This window comes from Polypterus senegalus, chromosome 6, assembly GCF_016835505.1.
Source record: "Polypterus senegalus isolate Bchr_013 chromosome 6, ASM1683550v1, whole genome shotgun sequence".
Classification (NCBI taxonomy): domain Eukaryota; kingdom Metazoa; phylum Chordata; class Cladistia; order Polypteriformes; family Polypteridae; genus Polypterus; species Polypterus senegalus.
Genome location: NC_053159.1, coordinates 152,873,309 through 152,887,385, shown reverse-complemented (window position 1 = coordinate 152,887,385; position 14,077 = coordinate 152,873,309). Strand labels below are relative to the sequence as shown.

Here is a 14,077-nt window from a genome sequence, read left to right as displayed (position 1 = left end):
TGACGCCGTTTTCAAATAAAGACGTGGTACTAACTTGGTTTTCAATTAAAGATGGGGTGTAACAAAACATGTCAGATCTTGTGCGTGAATGAGACTGGGAAAACTGGACATGGATGCGAGTGTTGTGCGTGACTGAGAATGACTTGTGGATGTGAATTTTTTTTATTCAGTTTAATTTTCAGTTTTAACCCTCAACCTTCTGAATTGGAGTCAGCAGCTCTAACCAGCATACTACCCGAGAAGTCAAGACAACACGCAACACTAACCTGATTTCTTTTTCTTCGGTTATAGTCTTGGGGGGAAGCACATTTTGTTCTGTTATAGTTGTACTTTTGTGAAAGTGTTTCTCTGATATTTGGAATTCAGGCTTCACACATTAGGGCCAATGATTTACCGCGGCAAGAAATCGTAAATTCCACGGCATGTTTTTTTAAATTCAAATGCAGTATCAGGACTCCATAAGACTAATTCGTAACCCAAGCAAAATAAATGCAATTTTTCTTATTCTTAATCCTTAATAATCAATCATAATTCGTAATACTAATGAAATAGGTATATCAAACCGTTCACATCCGTACATTTTAATCCACAGATTTGCTTTAGGCATAATGTTATTCTCAACAAACTATCGAATAATGTTTCTAAAGTTATTGTTTATTGTTGAAGAAACGGCACTGTAAGCTCGTAGGTTTCCTGTGACAGAGAATATCACACTGGTGACACCGATCCATATTTTGAGAACGAACATTCCACATCAACAGAAGAGATCGGCAACGCAATGTAAACTTTAGCAAGAGCTGCTTACCGAGGCAGTCTGTCCTCTAAGGCACGCCAAAAAGCAGTGATATCAGCTGGAATTACTTCACGAGATGCTATGTCCAGATAAGCTTGCCATTCATCTGCTGCAGCTATCATTGTTGGCACTGATTGTGCATGATCAGCAATATTCTTCGATAAGAGTGGTAGCTGTTGTGGATCAAATATTCTCACAGATCTGAATAGGTCTATTGCCGGCTGTTTTGGTTCCCACAAAATCAAGTTTAGCAGCAGCATGGTGCTTTGCATCTTCACAGCTGCTGGTTGCAATTGAAAATCTGGACGATTTCAGGCAAGACAGTAAGTCAGACATTTTGTTATAGACATCGACAGCCATGAATGGCTGTGCCTCAAAAGAAGTCAGTGTTCATAATTGGCTGGCAGTGAACAGATACAAATTCAAGTTTAGCTCTCCGCTCATTAAGTTTATCAGTACTTTGCAGCAACGCCGACAGCTTCTTTAACTGGACTGTAGCTCCACTGTGTTCGATTTCAGTAGCAACGAACAAGATATACAGTAATAATCTAGATACTCCGTGTGATACAGCACAGCCTCGACCCAAGAGTTCCATCTTGTGATGACTGGAGTTGGCGACATGACTGCCTTTTCAGCTTTCATTTGTCGCAGATGATGAAGATATCTAGCACGACGTCCTAATGCTTTGGAGAATATGACCTTGACAGAAGCAGCCAGCATATCACAAAGTCGTAGTGCTTCACGAAACTCTTCAACTACTGACAGGACGTGGGCTCAAGTTATAGTTATAGTCTGGCGTCTAACGTGATCGACCGGTTCATTACAAGTCTTGCACCACAGTAAACCACCTTCGGCATAGAATTTATCCTGTCCAAATACTTTTAGTTCGCTGTTCCGGTCCAGTGTTCACTGCAGTTATATTGAGTTGCTTGTTGTTGTTATTAGCCATACTCAAAGATTTAATTTTACTAAATTTAATAAGCCTAATTGATTGTAAAGTACACGATAGGTCAAATTGTTACCACAGCCAATTAATCGATTTTAAAAATTGCTACAAGTACCACCAATGCTGTAAATCGACTTAAATTAATGTTTACTCTTCCAACAGAAGGGCTAATGACGTAATGAGATAGCTAAAGATAGAACTTAAAGAAGTAATCAATACTAATCATACTAATATTAATATGATGAAATTTCATTTAGATTTGGTATTTTCTGCGGCAGTTGGGTTAATTCCGCGGCGTGGCGTTTAAATGCTGCGGTAAATAGTGAGCCCTACACATTATACGTTTCATGTCTACATTTTGTCAATTATTACTAAAACATGAAAACGGCAACTGACCTCAACTAAGCAACTGACACGCAGGTAAACAGACTTGAGCTTTTCAACACATTTAAAGCCCAAAAGATGCTGACGGAGAGGTGCAAAGCGATTTAAGGTGGGACTGATCTAAGAGTTTTTTCGTAGGCTCTGGTAATTCTAGTGTTAAAGTGGAGAAGGACAAACAAAACTTTTAATTTCCTTTACTACACTATTAGCACATAGACTTAACTTGCTGAACTGGAAGAATCTCACCCCACCACTCTTACGTCAGTGTGTAACCGATGTTCTATACTACTTGAAATTGGAAAAAAATCTAATTCTTACTTAGAGGATCTGATCTGTTCTTTAAAATATGGAAGGATCTAATCACTATTTTAGAGTAAGCATCCATTTCGGGGAAAAGATTACCCTAATTTTCTTGCTCCTTTTATAGAGTACCTTCAGTTGCTAGCTCCTTCTTTCTCTTGGGTGGGGGGCGGATTTTGCTTTGAGCAGTGATGGCTGCAAAAAAAAAAATGAAAAAGCTATAAAGAAAACTGCAGAAAATTTAAGGAAAGGTCCCTAAGGAATGTGGAGGCCACAAAGACGAACGAGGGCTACAAACGTAAAAACAAATTACAAAAAAAGTACAGAAAAGTCTGCACAGGAGGATATTTTATTTTGCAGCATTTATCTTTGACAATAAAAATAAGTTTTTGTATTTCTAGAAAGAATGCAGCTGTATTTTCAGTTTTTTCTTAGTAAAAAGAGAATTTTGTTTTTAAAATATTTAAATAAATCTTAAATTGCATAGCATCTTCAAAAAAAATAATTGAGATTTTATTTTTCTGCCATTTCGCCCTGCCCTACTGAACAGCATAGCATAGCAACATGTATGGCCTTGGGACATAAAAACAATTGCAATTCAAAGATGTTTGGATGTTGTACATTGAATGTAAAGAGACTAGTATTGCAGCATTGACATTTACTTATCAAAACGATTTTATATTTTTACAAGTTCAAGAAGACAGTTATTAATATCTTGCAGTTCTGTGCTTACAGCTTGCGTCGATTCTCGTGTTGTGTACTGGCAGCAGTTAGGGAACATTGCTATTGCTCTCTCCAATCGGCTGCTCCCACTATTTCTGTTTGAGTCCCTGCAGAGAGACCAGCAAAAAATATTTTTACAATTCTCCACTTCAGTCAGTAATAACTCAAGTTCAGATTCATGTAAATTTAGTTTTCTGCTTTTTTTTTTTTTTCCTGTTTTTCCATCATTTGTAGTATGTGAATATTCAGTACCATTACCGACAGTTGGCTAGTGGTGCAAAAAAATAAATCCTATAAGTATAATTGTGGATGTATACAAGGTTTTCCCTCACCCCAGATCTGTATACAGCAGTTCTATACTAGGATGGGCATCTCTAAAATTGGATATTTAATACTAAGCCACCATTCCTTTATCAGGATTGTGTGGTATACTGTATTAAACAATCTTACCATCCTTTCATCTTCTCTTAGAAGTATATGACACTACAAATTAAACAGTTATACAACTCAAATGTGATCTGTCATACTATTGCACTCCCAATGCATGCACAAATCTATTTCTGAACACACACCACAATGAGATAAAAGTGCCAACAATGAAAGCCTACATGCGTTGTGTTTGTGTGTGTGTGGGTTTTTTTTTTTTTTTAAAGTAATTGAGTAATTGTCAGTATTGGTGTATTAAAAAGAAAAAAAAAATTAAATAATAGAAGTAGCACTGCTGTTTTGGAATTTTTTTTTTTCTTTTCATTTGAAATTATAATTAATTTTTGGTTAATACTTAAACTTTTTTTGTATTGAGGTTATTCGTCCAGAAACATGTATTACTTGTGAAAAGAGGATAAAGTTTGGGAAAATGGCTGTCAAGTGCAGAGAATGTCGTATGGTAGCACATCCTGAGTGTAAGGATCAGTGTCCTCATCAATGCATGCCAGGATGTGCTTCATTTGCTCTTCCAAATAGCAAGGTATTAGGGCTTTGTGTGTGTTGGTGGATCTTGATCTGCTGTAAATACAAAATCTGAATTTAAATCTACTAAAATGTGTAACTTAATATTTTTACTTTTTTGTAGTGCACTCTTTCAGATTATGTTTCTCAATCTTCCCCAATGATCCCTTCATTAGTTGTTCAGTGTGTAAATGAAATTGAGAAAAGAGGATTACAAGAGGTATGAATTAAGTTCATTTTCCCACAGTCTCTTTAGTGCTTTTGTGCATTTCTTGTCATGATTAAAATCTTATGTATTCATTTTATACTTATGCAGGTTGGAATCTACAGAGTACCTGGCTGTGATCGCATAGTGAAAGAACTGAAAGAGAAGTATGTTCGTGGGAAAGGATTACCTCCTTTAGGCAAAGTAGAAGATATTCATGTAGTCTGTGGTCTGCTCAAAGATTTTCTGAGAAAATTGAAGGAACCTATTGTTACCTTCCATCTTCACAAGACATTCATCAATGCAGGTGACAGGTGTTTCTTGTTTTGTTACTTTGGTTTGTTGTAACTGTTAAAATATTTTTATTAAATTTAATAAAATATTTTAACAATCACCAGGAAGAGCCACCATAGCATGTTAATGTTCACGTTAGACTATCATTGCAAATTGTTTATAAATAGGTAATCAGAATGAAGATAGAGATTTCCCACTGATGTCTTATTAAATAGTTTCTTCTTAAATATTTTTGTCATTTTTAAATTTATACTGTTATTAAATTTATTATTTTTTCTCCTTCAAAATTGAATTTTGAAAAATCTGTAGTCTGTTAGTCTGATGTAGTTTTACCTTGATATCATAGCATTGACTATTAAAAGCACCTAATTGTCTTTAAAAAATACATTAATTATAGACAATATCATACATTGAATGCAACTTTGCAAAAATTTGTTTACATTAGGAAAACTATGGTAATACCAGTTTTTGTCCCTGGGGTAATCATGCTCTTAAAATTAGTTAAACACTAGAATTACAGTACAGTAACTTTTACAAGTCCTATAAATGTACATTGTGTGTTGCAGACACAAACCAAGTGTATATGTGTACTGTATAATAACAATAAGAGCAGCTCACTACTGAAAATGGCAAGTGAGGAGTGAGTGGGGATCGAACCGGGGACTCTTGATTACAAGTCAGCAAATCTTACTGCTAGGCCACAGAAGCTGTCGTCTTTTCCTTGAACCTTTTGTGAAAGTGTTTACTTGATCTTTGGACTTCAGGCTTCATACATTATATAGTTTATGCCTACATTTTGTCATTTACTACCAAAATATGAAAAACGTTTTTTTTTTAAAATGTGTTTACACAGATTACTGTAGAAATTAACTCCACTTCACTCCCAGATAATCGATCAAGGCATGAGCTGGGAGAAGTTTGTGCACGTTCTAAGTCGGTGGGGGGATAGAATAGCCGGCTGCTTGCAGCTTGTCTTTATCGACACATTTAGAGTACAAAAGATGCTTGTGGAGAGGTGCGAACGGATTTAAGGTGGGCCGGTTCTGGTAATTCTAGTGTTTTAAAGTATAGAAGTATTTATATTGATGTATTATGAAAATTTTAAAGAAAAATGTAAAAGTTGTTAAAACCATTACATATTTATCCTGTAAATTAATGATACAACAGCTGTGGTCCAGTAACATTGCAGAAGAGAAGTGTAAACCCAAGGAAGGAAATCCCGATGAAAAACCTTTGGGCTATGGTTTCCAGTAGCTCATGATAACCATGACATGCTGACCTAGGCTAAATGACTCTCCAGCCCATCTTGGACATTCTATAGTATTTTCTGTAATTCTGAGTATTTTTTTCCTGAGTCCATGGAAAAAGTACTTAACATTAATTCCTGAAGCCTACAAAAAAGTTTGCAATCCCAGCCCACCTAAAATCCTAAGCACCTCGACCATCAGCATCTTGCTGTCCCATCCCCCGCCTTTACGGAGCTCGGTTTGTGGGCAAAAAGTTCTCCTAGCTCAACTCCTAATCTGTGTGTGATGTGCCTGGAGTTGTATGGGATAAATCAATCAATCTGCATTCATCCCATAATGACACAGTGAAAACATGTTTCCACAAAGATTTGCATAAGTATTCTAAAACAAAAACACTCTTCAATTGAAGCACCCCCGTAGCATGATTCTTCTGCCACCATGCTTCACTGTAGAGATGGCATTAATCAGATGATGAGTAATGTCTGGCCTTTAATAAACAAAGCTTGGAGTTCTGTCCAATGAGTTCAGTTTTTGTCTCATCGGACCAGAGAATCTTTTTTTCCTTAAGCTCCCCAAGTCCATTAAATGCCATCTTGCAAAATCTAAACATGTTCCCATATGCCTTTTACTCAAGAATGGGTTCTATCTGAAGTGTGTGCAGAAAGTGAAGGTGTCTGAATACTTTCTGTTAGGAGTGCATAGGCATTTAATTTACAAAACATGCAAAGGTAGTTAATGGACATCCCAAAACAAAGTTTAGAGTAATGATTCAATTGCAGGAATACATCAACTCAACATTCCCTTTATTTTCCCATGTAGAGAAATTTATTTGGTTTATACATCAGCAAAACTTGCATAGGTTTTAAATAATATTAAAAGACAAAGAAAGAGAAATACAGTGTAAGGAACCACAAATATCTGAATCCCAACATGAATGGCCCTAATCTTAAAGTAAATATTATCCGTAATTTAACTTTGTGTACTTTTGAAATACCTCAGTTGAACATTTTTAGATAATTATGAAAAATCATTTGTGTTAGCGCTTTTTTAAATTGGATACAAGATTATTTAAATTCTTTTTACCCGTTTTATTTGCAATCTGCCTTACCACCAGCAGTGGCAAATTTTTTTGAACCCCAATGGCATCTGTTTATTATATAGAATTTATGTAAATAGTGTACTTTTTAGCTAAAAAAAATTGCTACATTTTTAGATGAATAAGCCAGTACTTTCTCTTTTGAGCATTCTCCTGAAACCTAAGTGAGACATACATACGCAAGGTAAAATTCCGTTACAACGAATATCTTTACAACAAAATTTTCATTACAACAAAGCATTATGGTCCCAACCACTTACCCATATGACACGAGTCTATAGAAATCTCATTACTATGAAGTACATTCAGCATATACTTTCATTACAACGAAGTGCCCAAAAGTCCTTGAAATGTCTGAATGAATCATCCACAGAGCAGTTAGTTCTGTGGCTGCAGCTCAGTTGTGCACAACGATCACCAAACAAACACTTTTTTTTTTTTTTTTCCTTCGAACGTTCCTCGTACTGTTTGGCCTTTTTTGTTTCCTGTTTTCAGTGATACCTTTTGCTTATTGCTCGTCAACATTTGAAAACCTCCATTGGAATTTAACTCATTGTCACCCTCCTATAGAAACGACAGACATGAATAAACGATAACAGTGCATATTAGAAGAAAAAAAAAAACTTGATTGCGGCAAAAAGAAAAAAGTTACCAGTGAATTCAGAATTTCTTGAAAGACCGAGGGGAAGAAGAAAAATCTTGGGTTGCAAACGTATGTGAACTGCTGCATTTGAAGACGTCGAAAAAGCAGTTTTCATGTGGTTCAGTGATGCTTGTTCAAGAAACATTCCTATTAATGCGGCACTCATTCAAGAAATTGTGAGGTTTCTAAATTCTCTTTTGCCTCCCCCAAATAGACAGCACGCCGAAGAGCGTCCCAAAATGCGATCTCCCCATCTATGTTAGACTGTTTATCTGTTACCGGGGCAACAGCAGGCTCAAAGCTATGCTGCGTCTCTCCAGAAAAGCAAACCGTACAAGTTGCATTGTAAATGCAGATAACAGGATTACTTGATCACTGATCTGGCCATGACCCTGCCTGACTACTGTGTCTGTGTATAGCAGAGTGGCAGATCCGACTGCAATAAATAAGTGTGCCGTTCCTGTTTCAAACTGAATAAAGATGGCTTTGCTAAAGTATTGAGACTAAGCCTTGTGTTTTGGGGTGCAAGACAGGGACTTATAGCAAGACCCCGATCTTTTAGGATTCACTTCTGTGGTGCCTCACTGCACCGTTGTGAGCCTGCTATTGCCTTTCCCCAGCAATGGACAAACAATCTTCCACAGATGCTGCAATCTCGCTTCAGCATGTTCCCGTTGGGTTGGGAGTGGGGGGATTCCAAAAGTGGTCAGAAACCTCAAAATATGAAGAAGAAGAAAAGGATGATTCGGCTTCTGATTGATAACTGTGCTGCACACAACATGCTTCCTCCCACCCAATTGCACAGCAGTGCTTCAGCCATTGGATTTAGGCATCATTCGCACCCTGAAAGTGTATTATGGCAAAGAAATGCTGAGAAAAATTCTCATCAGCATAACTTGTAGGCAGGAGGAGATTAAAATTAAAGTGAAAGAAGCTATTGCAATGATTGCAAACACCTGGACGTAAGTTAAAGAAAGCACTATAGTAACAAATACAGAATTTTTTAGGTTCCTGGGAGTTCTTTGTAACGGAATTTTACCTGTACATTTAATTAAAACATTACACTAATCTACATGGTGGTGCTTGCAAATCTGTCAGTCAGTGACAAACATTTATTCCAGTTCTCATTAAACAGCTCAGTTGCTGAGGTAAAAATCTGTTATCTCTGGAAGTTTTTATTCAAATCTATTTAGTGTCACAGAGTTAAATTTACAATGTAATGTGTGTGTGGAATCATTGATGATTTGATGGAGCTTTCTAAGAACCAGGTCCTCATATACTGTAGTTGTTGAACTGTTTTGTTTTATTTTTGAACCTGAATTTGACTTTGAGAATGCTCTGCAGAACAGATAAGTAAAGCATATGGAGAATGTGTCAGTTCATGCTAAAGTCGTTCAATTCAAAGCCGCCTTTTCTATAATTTGTTTTAGCTTTATCTAAAGCACTTCGATTGAATCATAACTGTTTATCAATGTCTTTCTCTAAATATTTGTAGGATGTGACTTGTTCTACTTGTTCGCCATTTATTTCCATACATGGGACGTCTGTCTTTATTTCCTAAAATCAATGACTAGCTCTTTAGTTTTGTTTAGATTATTACAAGGAGATTTTTAAAGCACTAGTGCCATGTTGTCTGCATATTTGTAAAAGGTGCTGGCTGATGAAGCCCAACACTCATTTGTATATAAAGTGTACAGTACAAGAGGAACCCCTCTGTTCTGGGGCATTCTTGTGTTAATGGTTGTTATGAAGGAGATGGTGGTGCAAAATCTCCCTCGCTGGATGCAATTTATAAGAAAATTGAAAAGCCACATAGCAAGGTTAGAATTTACTCTAAGTCCTGATAATTTGTCTACTAGTAGATATGGCTGGATAGTATTAAATGCACTGCTAAAATTGCTAAATACAGTGGAACCTCGGTTCACGAACCTCTAGGTACACGTACAACTCGGTTTATGACCAAAACGTTTGCCAAACTTTTGCCTCGGTTCACGACCACACAGTCTGTATACGAACAAGCCAGTTTCCCTTTTGGTTTGTACATGTTCAGTCTCTCCCTGTGCATTTCCTGTGCAGCGAGCAAGAGAGAGCGCACGACACACACACACACAGGCAGCGTGCACACACAGAGGCAGCGCGAGAGAGGCGTGCACGTGCACACTTACAGGCAGCGCGAGAGAGCACCACACACACAGCATGCGAATGAGAGCTGGACGCATTAAGGTATGAAGGCAGTTAAAGAATGCACTGGGCTTAAATTTTGTTTTCACTTCTGTTTCCAGCGATCTGTCTGTAGCATGCTTTGTTGCAATGTTATTTTTCTTGGTGGTTTATTAAATTACCGATTTCTTTTTTTCTCTCAAATGTTCATTTTTTTTTCCCTGTGCTTAAAACTCATTAAAAAGTGCTTTTAGCTGGCGGTTGGTAGCGCTATAGCGCAAACTATTGCAGTGTTTTCTCTGTTGTTCAAGGTTTTCTCAGTGTTGTTCAATACTGTTACATTTAGTTTACTATCACGCTGTGCATTCTATGGTTTAACTATATTTGTGCTTAAAAATTAAAAATATATATATTTGCATACAGTTTGTATGGTCTGGAGCGGATTAATTGTATTTACATACAATCCTATGGGGGTAGTTGCTTCGGTTCACGACCAAATCGAGTTTTTGAACGAATTATGGTCATGAACCGAGGTTTTACTGTACAATGTTAAACACAGTCTTAACCAAGCTTTTACTTTGTTCTAAATATTTAAGGACATTGTTTGGCAAAACCAAGAGTGCTTCCTCCACCCTCGCTTCCTGCACGAAAGGTGAGCTGGTGCAGATCTAGATGGTGGTTAACCTCCAGAAGCAGGCACTTTAAAGCGAGTCATTCAGACTTTTTAGCTGTAATAGACATTAATTCATCTGGGCACAGATCATTCATTTCTTTTGGATTGCTGCTGTTAGACACCAAAATAATCACTAATTGTTAAAAAAAGATTAAAGTCTTCCTTGATCAGATTAGCCACATCCGCCGATTTTGTTCCTTGGCTAAATAATCCATATTTTGAATGGTGGTGGCGGCTGCCAGTGTGTCTCCAGACAGGGCATTGTAAACAGTAAAAAGTCTGATCTGATGGATTTCTCTTAGTGGTCTAAAATTAATACCTAAAATTTCTTGTCCTTTGCAATTACCTGGTATTTTGTTGTGATGTAAGCTGGGCTACAGTATTTCTTATTAATATGAATGCAGGCTCCACCACCTTTAACCTTACTCAAATTCAGGTTTCAATAACATTCTCACTAGAGAGACTTTCACTAGGTCGACAGCAGAGCCTGGGTCCACCTCTGTTAGCTAGGTCTCCAAAAGACCAGTCAAACAGGACTGGCAAAACTTGGATAAACATTGTGTGCCTGCACAAAGCTTGTCTGCTTTATTTTGAATACTTTGCATGTTCCCCAGTATACTCGTTGGATGTAGTTTTGTGAAAGGTTTCCTCTTTATCCAAAACCTCTTTGTGTATGGGAAAGGCACTATATAAATAAAATTTATTATTTTAGCCACCTTTTTACTTAATTGTCTTTGCAGCAGTTAGTGGGTGTCCCAGGTTGATCCCAATGCCAGAAACTTAGTACTGCAGACTTTCGACTCGGACCATGGTTAACATACACAAGGGATATACTACTAAGTTTGGCTGCTTTGCTGTTATTGAGCAGGTCGACTGTTTGTCCAGTGCAGGTAGTTATAAAGTTTGAAAAGTTATTATAGAAACTGTAGCAGTCTGTATCTTAGCTTATAAGTAACAATTTATAAATGTAGTTTAACCAACTATAAATGTGCGCAAGTACCATTAAATAAAGATAAATAAGACAAAATATAGAGATGCACAAACTTGGACGCCACTGGGCATTGCATCATGTGTCCCCATCTTCATAATCGGACTGAATTATTGGCTGTTGTGTTCTAGTTACCTTGACCAACATGCACTTTTACACATGTTCAGCACTACAGCAGACTGTTCACCTAACATCCATTACCTAAAGTAATAAGGTGTAACATATATTTGATTCAGCACTAAAGGGAAAGTTAGTTTCATGAGTCAGTCATTTCCACGCATTGCACTCAATTCAACTAGCATTCCAGGGGAGCCCAGCACAATCTTTTGACTATGCTTTGTTTGGTTTATATTAAACTTTTGCTAGGTGTTTTTAATTTAATCATTCCTTTTTAAACATGCACACTTTTTTTTTTTTTTTATAGAATATCTGTAAATTGCTTTAAATAAAAATAATACAAATAAATAATGCTAATGGAGCATTGCAGAGATCGGGTTTGTGTAGAATATCTAAATTATTTTAATTCGACACCTGCAGAAGGTATTTCTAATAAGACATTAACAGTCATATATATATATATATACACACACACACACACAGGTAAATGTGGTTTATGAGGGTCACCTGAACCAATCCTGCATTATGAGGACATTAATTTTTTTATTGTTTATGAGGACATTTACTTCACACAGAAATTCCTAATCACACACTATATTAATGGGACCAAAATATTTGTGAGGCCTAGAAATGATGGCTTAATTGCTTCAGGAAAGTCAAATATTAGAGACTTAAATTATTAAAAATAATGCCTTTAATAGTTTTTTAAATAAAAATAAAAAATCCAAATATCATTTATGAAAAAGCTACTAATAAAAACTTTTGTTTTTAATATAATATATTAGGATTTTAAATAATTGGAATTATGTAGACTGAAAACATGGTTTCTAGATTCTCAGTTATGGCTGTAGTCCGACTGCATGAAAGAATGTAAAGGTTCAATTTAATGAATTGCCAATTATTGTCGTCAAGTGTTGGGTGTGCCAATGCACTGTCAGCACATGCTCCTAACTAACCTACACCCGATTTTAAGTTAGTCATTTCATATATCATTAGCAAAGAAACAGTAAATTGTCATTAAAAACATTAGTCATAAGAAACTTGGGATTTTATGTAAGGCATTGATAAAAACACACAAAACAAGGTAAACATTTATCAAAATTTTACTACAGCACACCAACAAAAAATGTACCACAAACATACTAAGATATAAAGTTTAAGTTTACGACCAAGGCAATAAACAATACATAATTTCATTGCCCAAGAGAATTGTGCATAATTATAATATTTATAATTACAAATGAAACTCTAATTTCACAGTTAAATAAAGAGCAAAATAAAGAGAACATTTTTATATAACTTTCAATAAATTATTAGCTAACATGTCCTTCTGAGCCATTCAATTTAGATGAGGACTAACACTACAAATAGGAAAATAATGCCTAAATTCACTGTCATACATGGTATTAGAATAAACAGAATTTTTTACCTACAATTCTATGAGTTCAATGTGGACGTATGAGTCTTTTCTGGCCTCTCAAACCAAATGAAGCCTGAAAGGACAAACAAATGACTCTAGAACATTGTATATAATTGTAGTATACCAAATGAATATGTAAATTCACAATCATGTACAGGATATGATCAACACAGCTTTATACCTAAACTTCATTATATTCGCTATTGACAAATGTGTCTTTTTGGCCAGTAAAGTCATGTGAGGCCTCAGACTACAAACAGATTGTATTAGGGCATTACACATGATTGCAATATAGCAAATGAATACCTAAATTGACTGTCATACATAGGATATGATAAACAGAATGTTTTACCTACAGTACTGTATATTCACTATGGACGTATGAGTCTTTTTTGGCCTCTCAAACGAAATGAAGCCTAAAAGGACAAATATGTGACTCTAGAAAATTGTGTCTAATTGCAGTATAGCAAATGGATATCTAAATTGACTGTCATTCATGGTATAGACTAAACAGAAGTTTTTACCTAAAATTCTATATATTCATTATGGACGTATGAATCTTTTTTGGCCTCTCAAACCAAGTGAAGCCTGAAAGGACAAACAAATGACTCTACAACAATGTGTATAATTGTAGTATCGCAAATGAATCCCTAAATTCACCATCATACACAGGATATGGTAAACACAGCTTTATACCTAAACTTCATTATATTCGCTATTGACATAAGTGTCTTTTTGGGCCTGCTAAGTCATGTGAGGCATCAGATTACAAGCAGTGTGTCCTAGGGCATTATACATGATTGCAATATAGAAAGTGAATACCTAAATTCACCATCATACATAGGATATGATAAACACAGCTTTATACCTAAACTCCATTATATTCGCTATTGACATACGTGTCGTCTTAGGCCTTGCAAGTCGAATGAGGCCTTAGACTACAAATACATTGTCCTAGGGAATTATGCATAATTGCAATATAGCAAATGAATTCCTAATTTACCATCATGCATAGGATATGATACACACAGCTTTATACCTAAACTTCATTATATCCGCTATTGACAACATGTCTTTTTGGGCCTGAGAAGTCATGTGAGCTGTCAGACTGTAAATAAATTGTCCTAGGACATTATACAT

At 36.1% G+C, this 14,077-nt stretch overlaps 1 protein-coding gene across 5 annotated transcripts in view; it reads left to right on the top strand.

Annotated features, from left to right (window-relative positions):
• Nucleotides 1-14,077, top strand: part of si:ch1073-416j23.1 (rac GTPase-activating protein 1) — a 118,269-nt gene that overhangs the window by 71,727 nt on the left and 32,465 nt on the right. For 4 of the 5 annotated variants that reach the window (XM_039757393.1, XM_039757394.1, XM_039757391.1 and 1 more), the window contains 3 exons: nt 3,949-4,113; nt 4,219-4,314; nt 4,411-4,606. In XM_039757393.1, coding sequence (XP_039613327.1) covers nt 3,949-4,113; nt 4,219-4,314; nt 4,411-4,606 — 457 coding nt within the window. The remainder of the gene's footprint in view (nt 1-3,948; nt 4,114-4,218; nt 4,315-4,410; nt 4,607-14,077) is intronic. The other variant, XM_039757395.1, reaches the window with a different exon arrangement.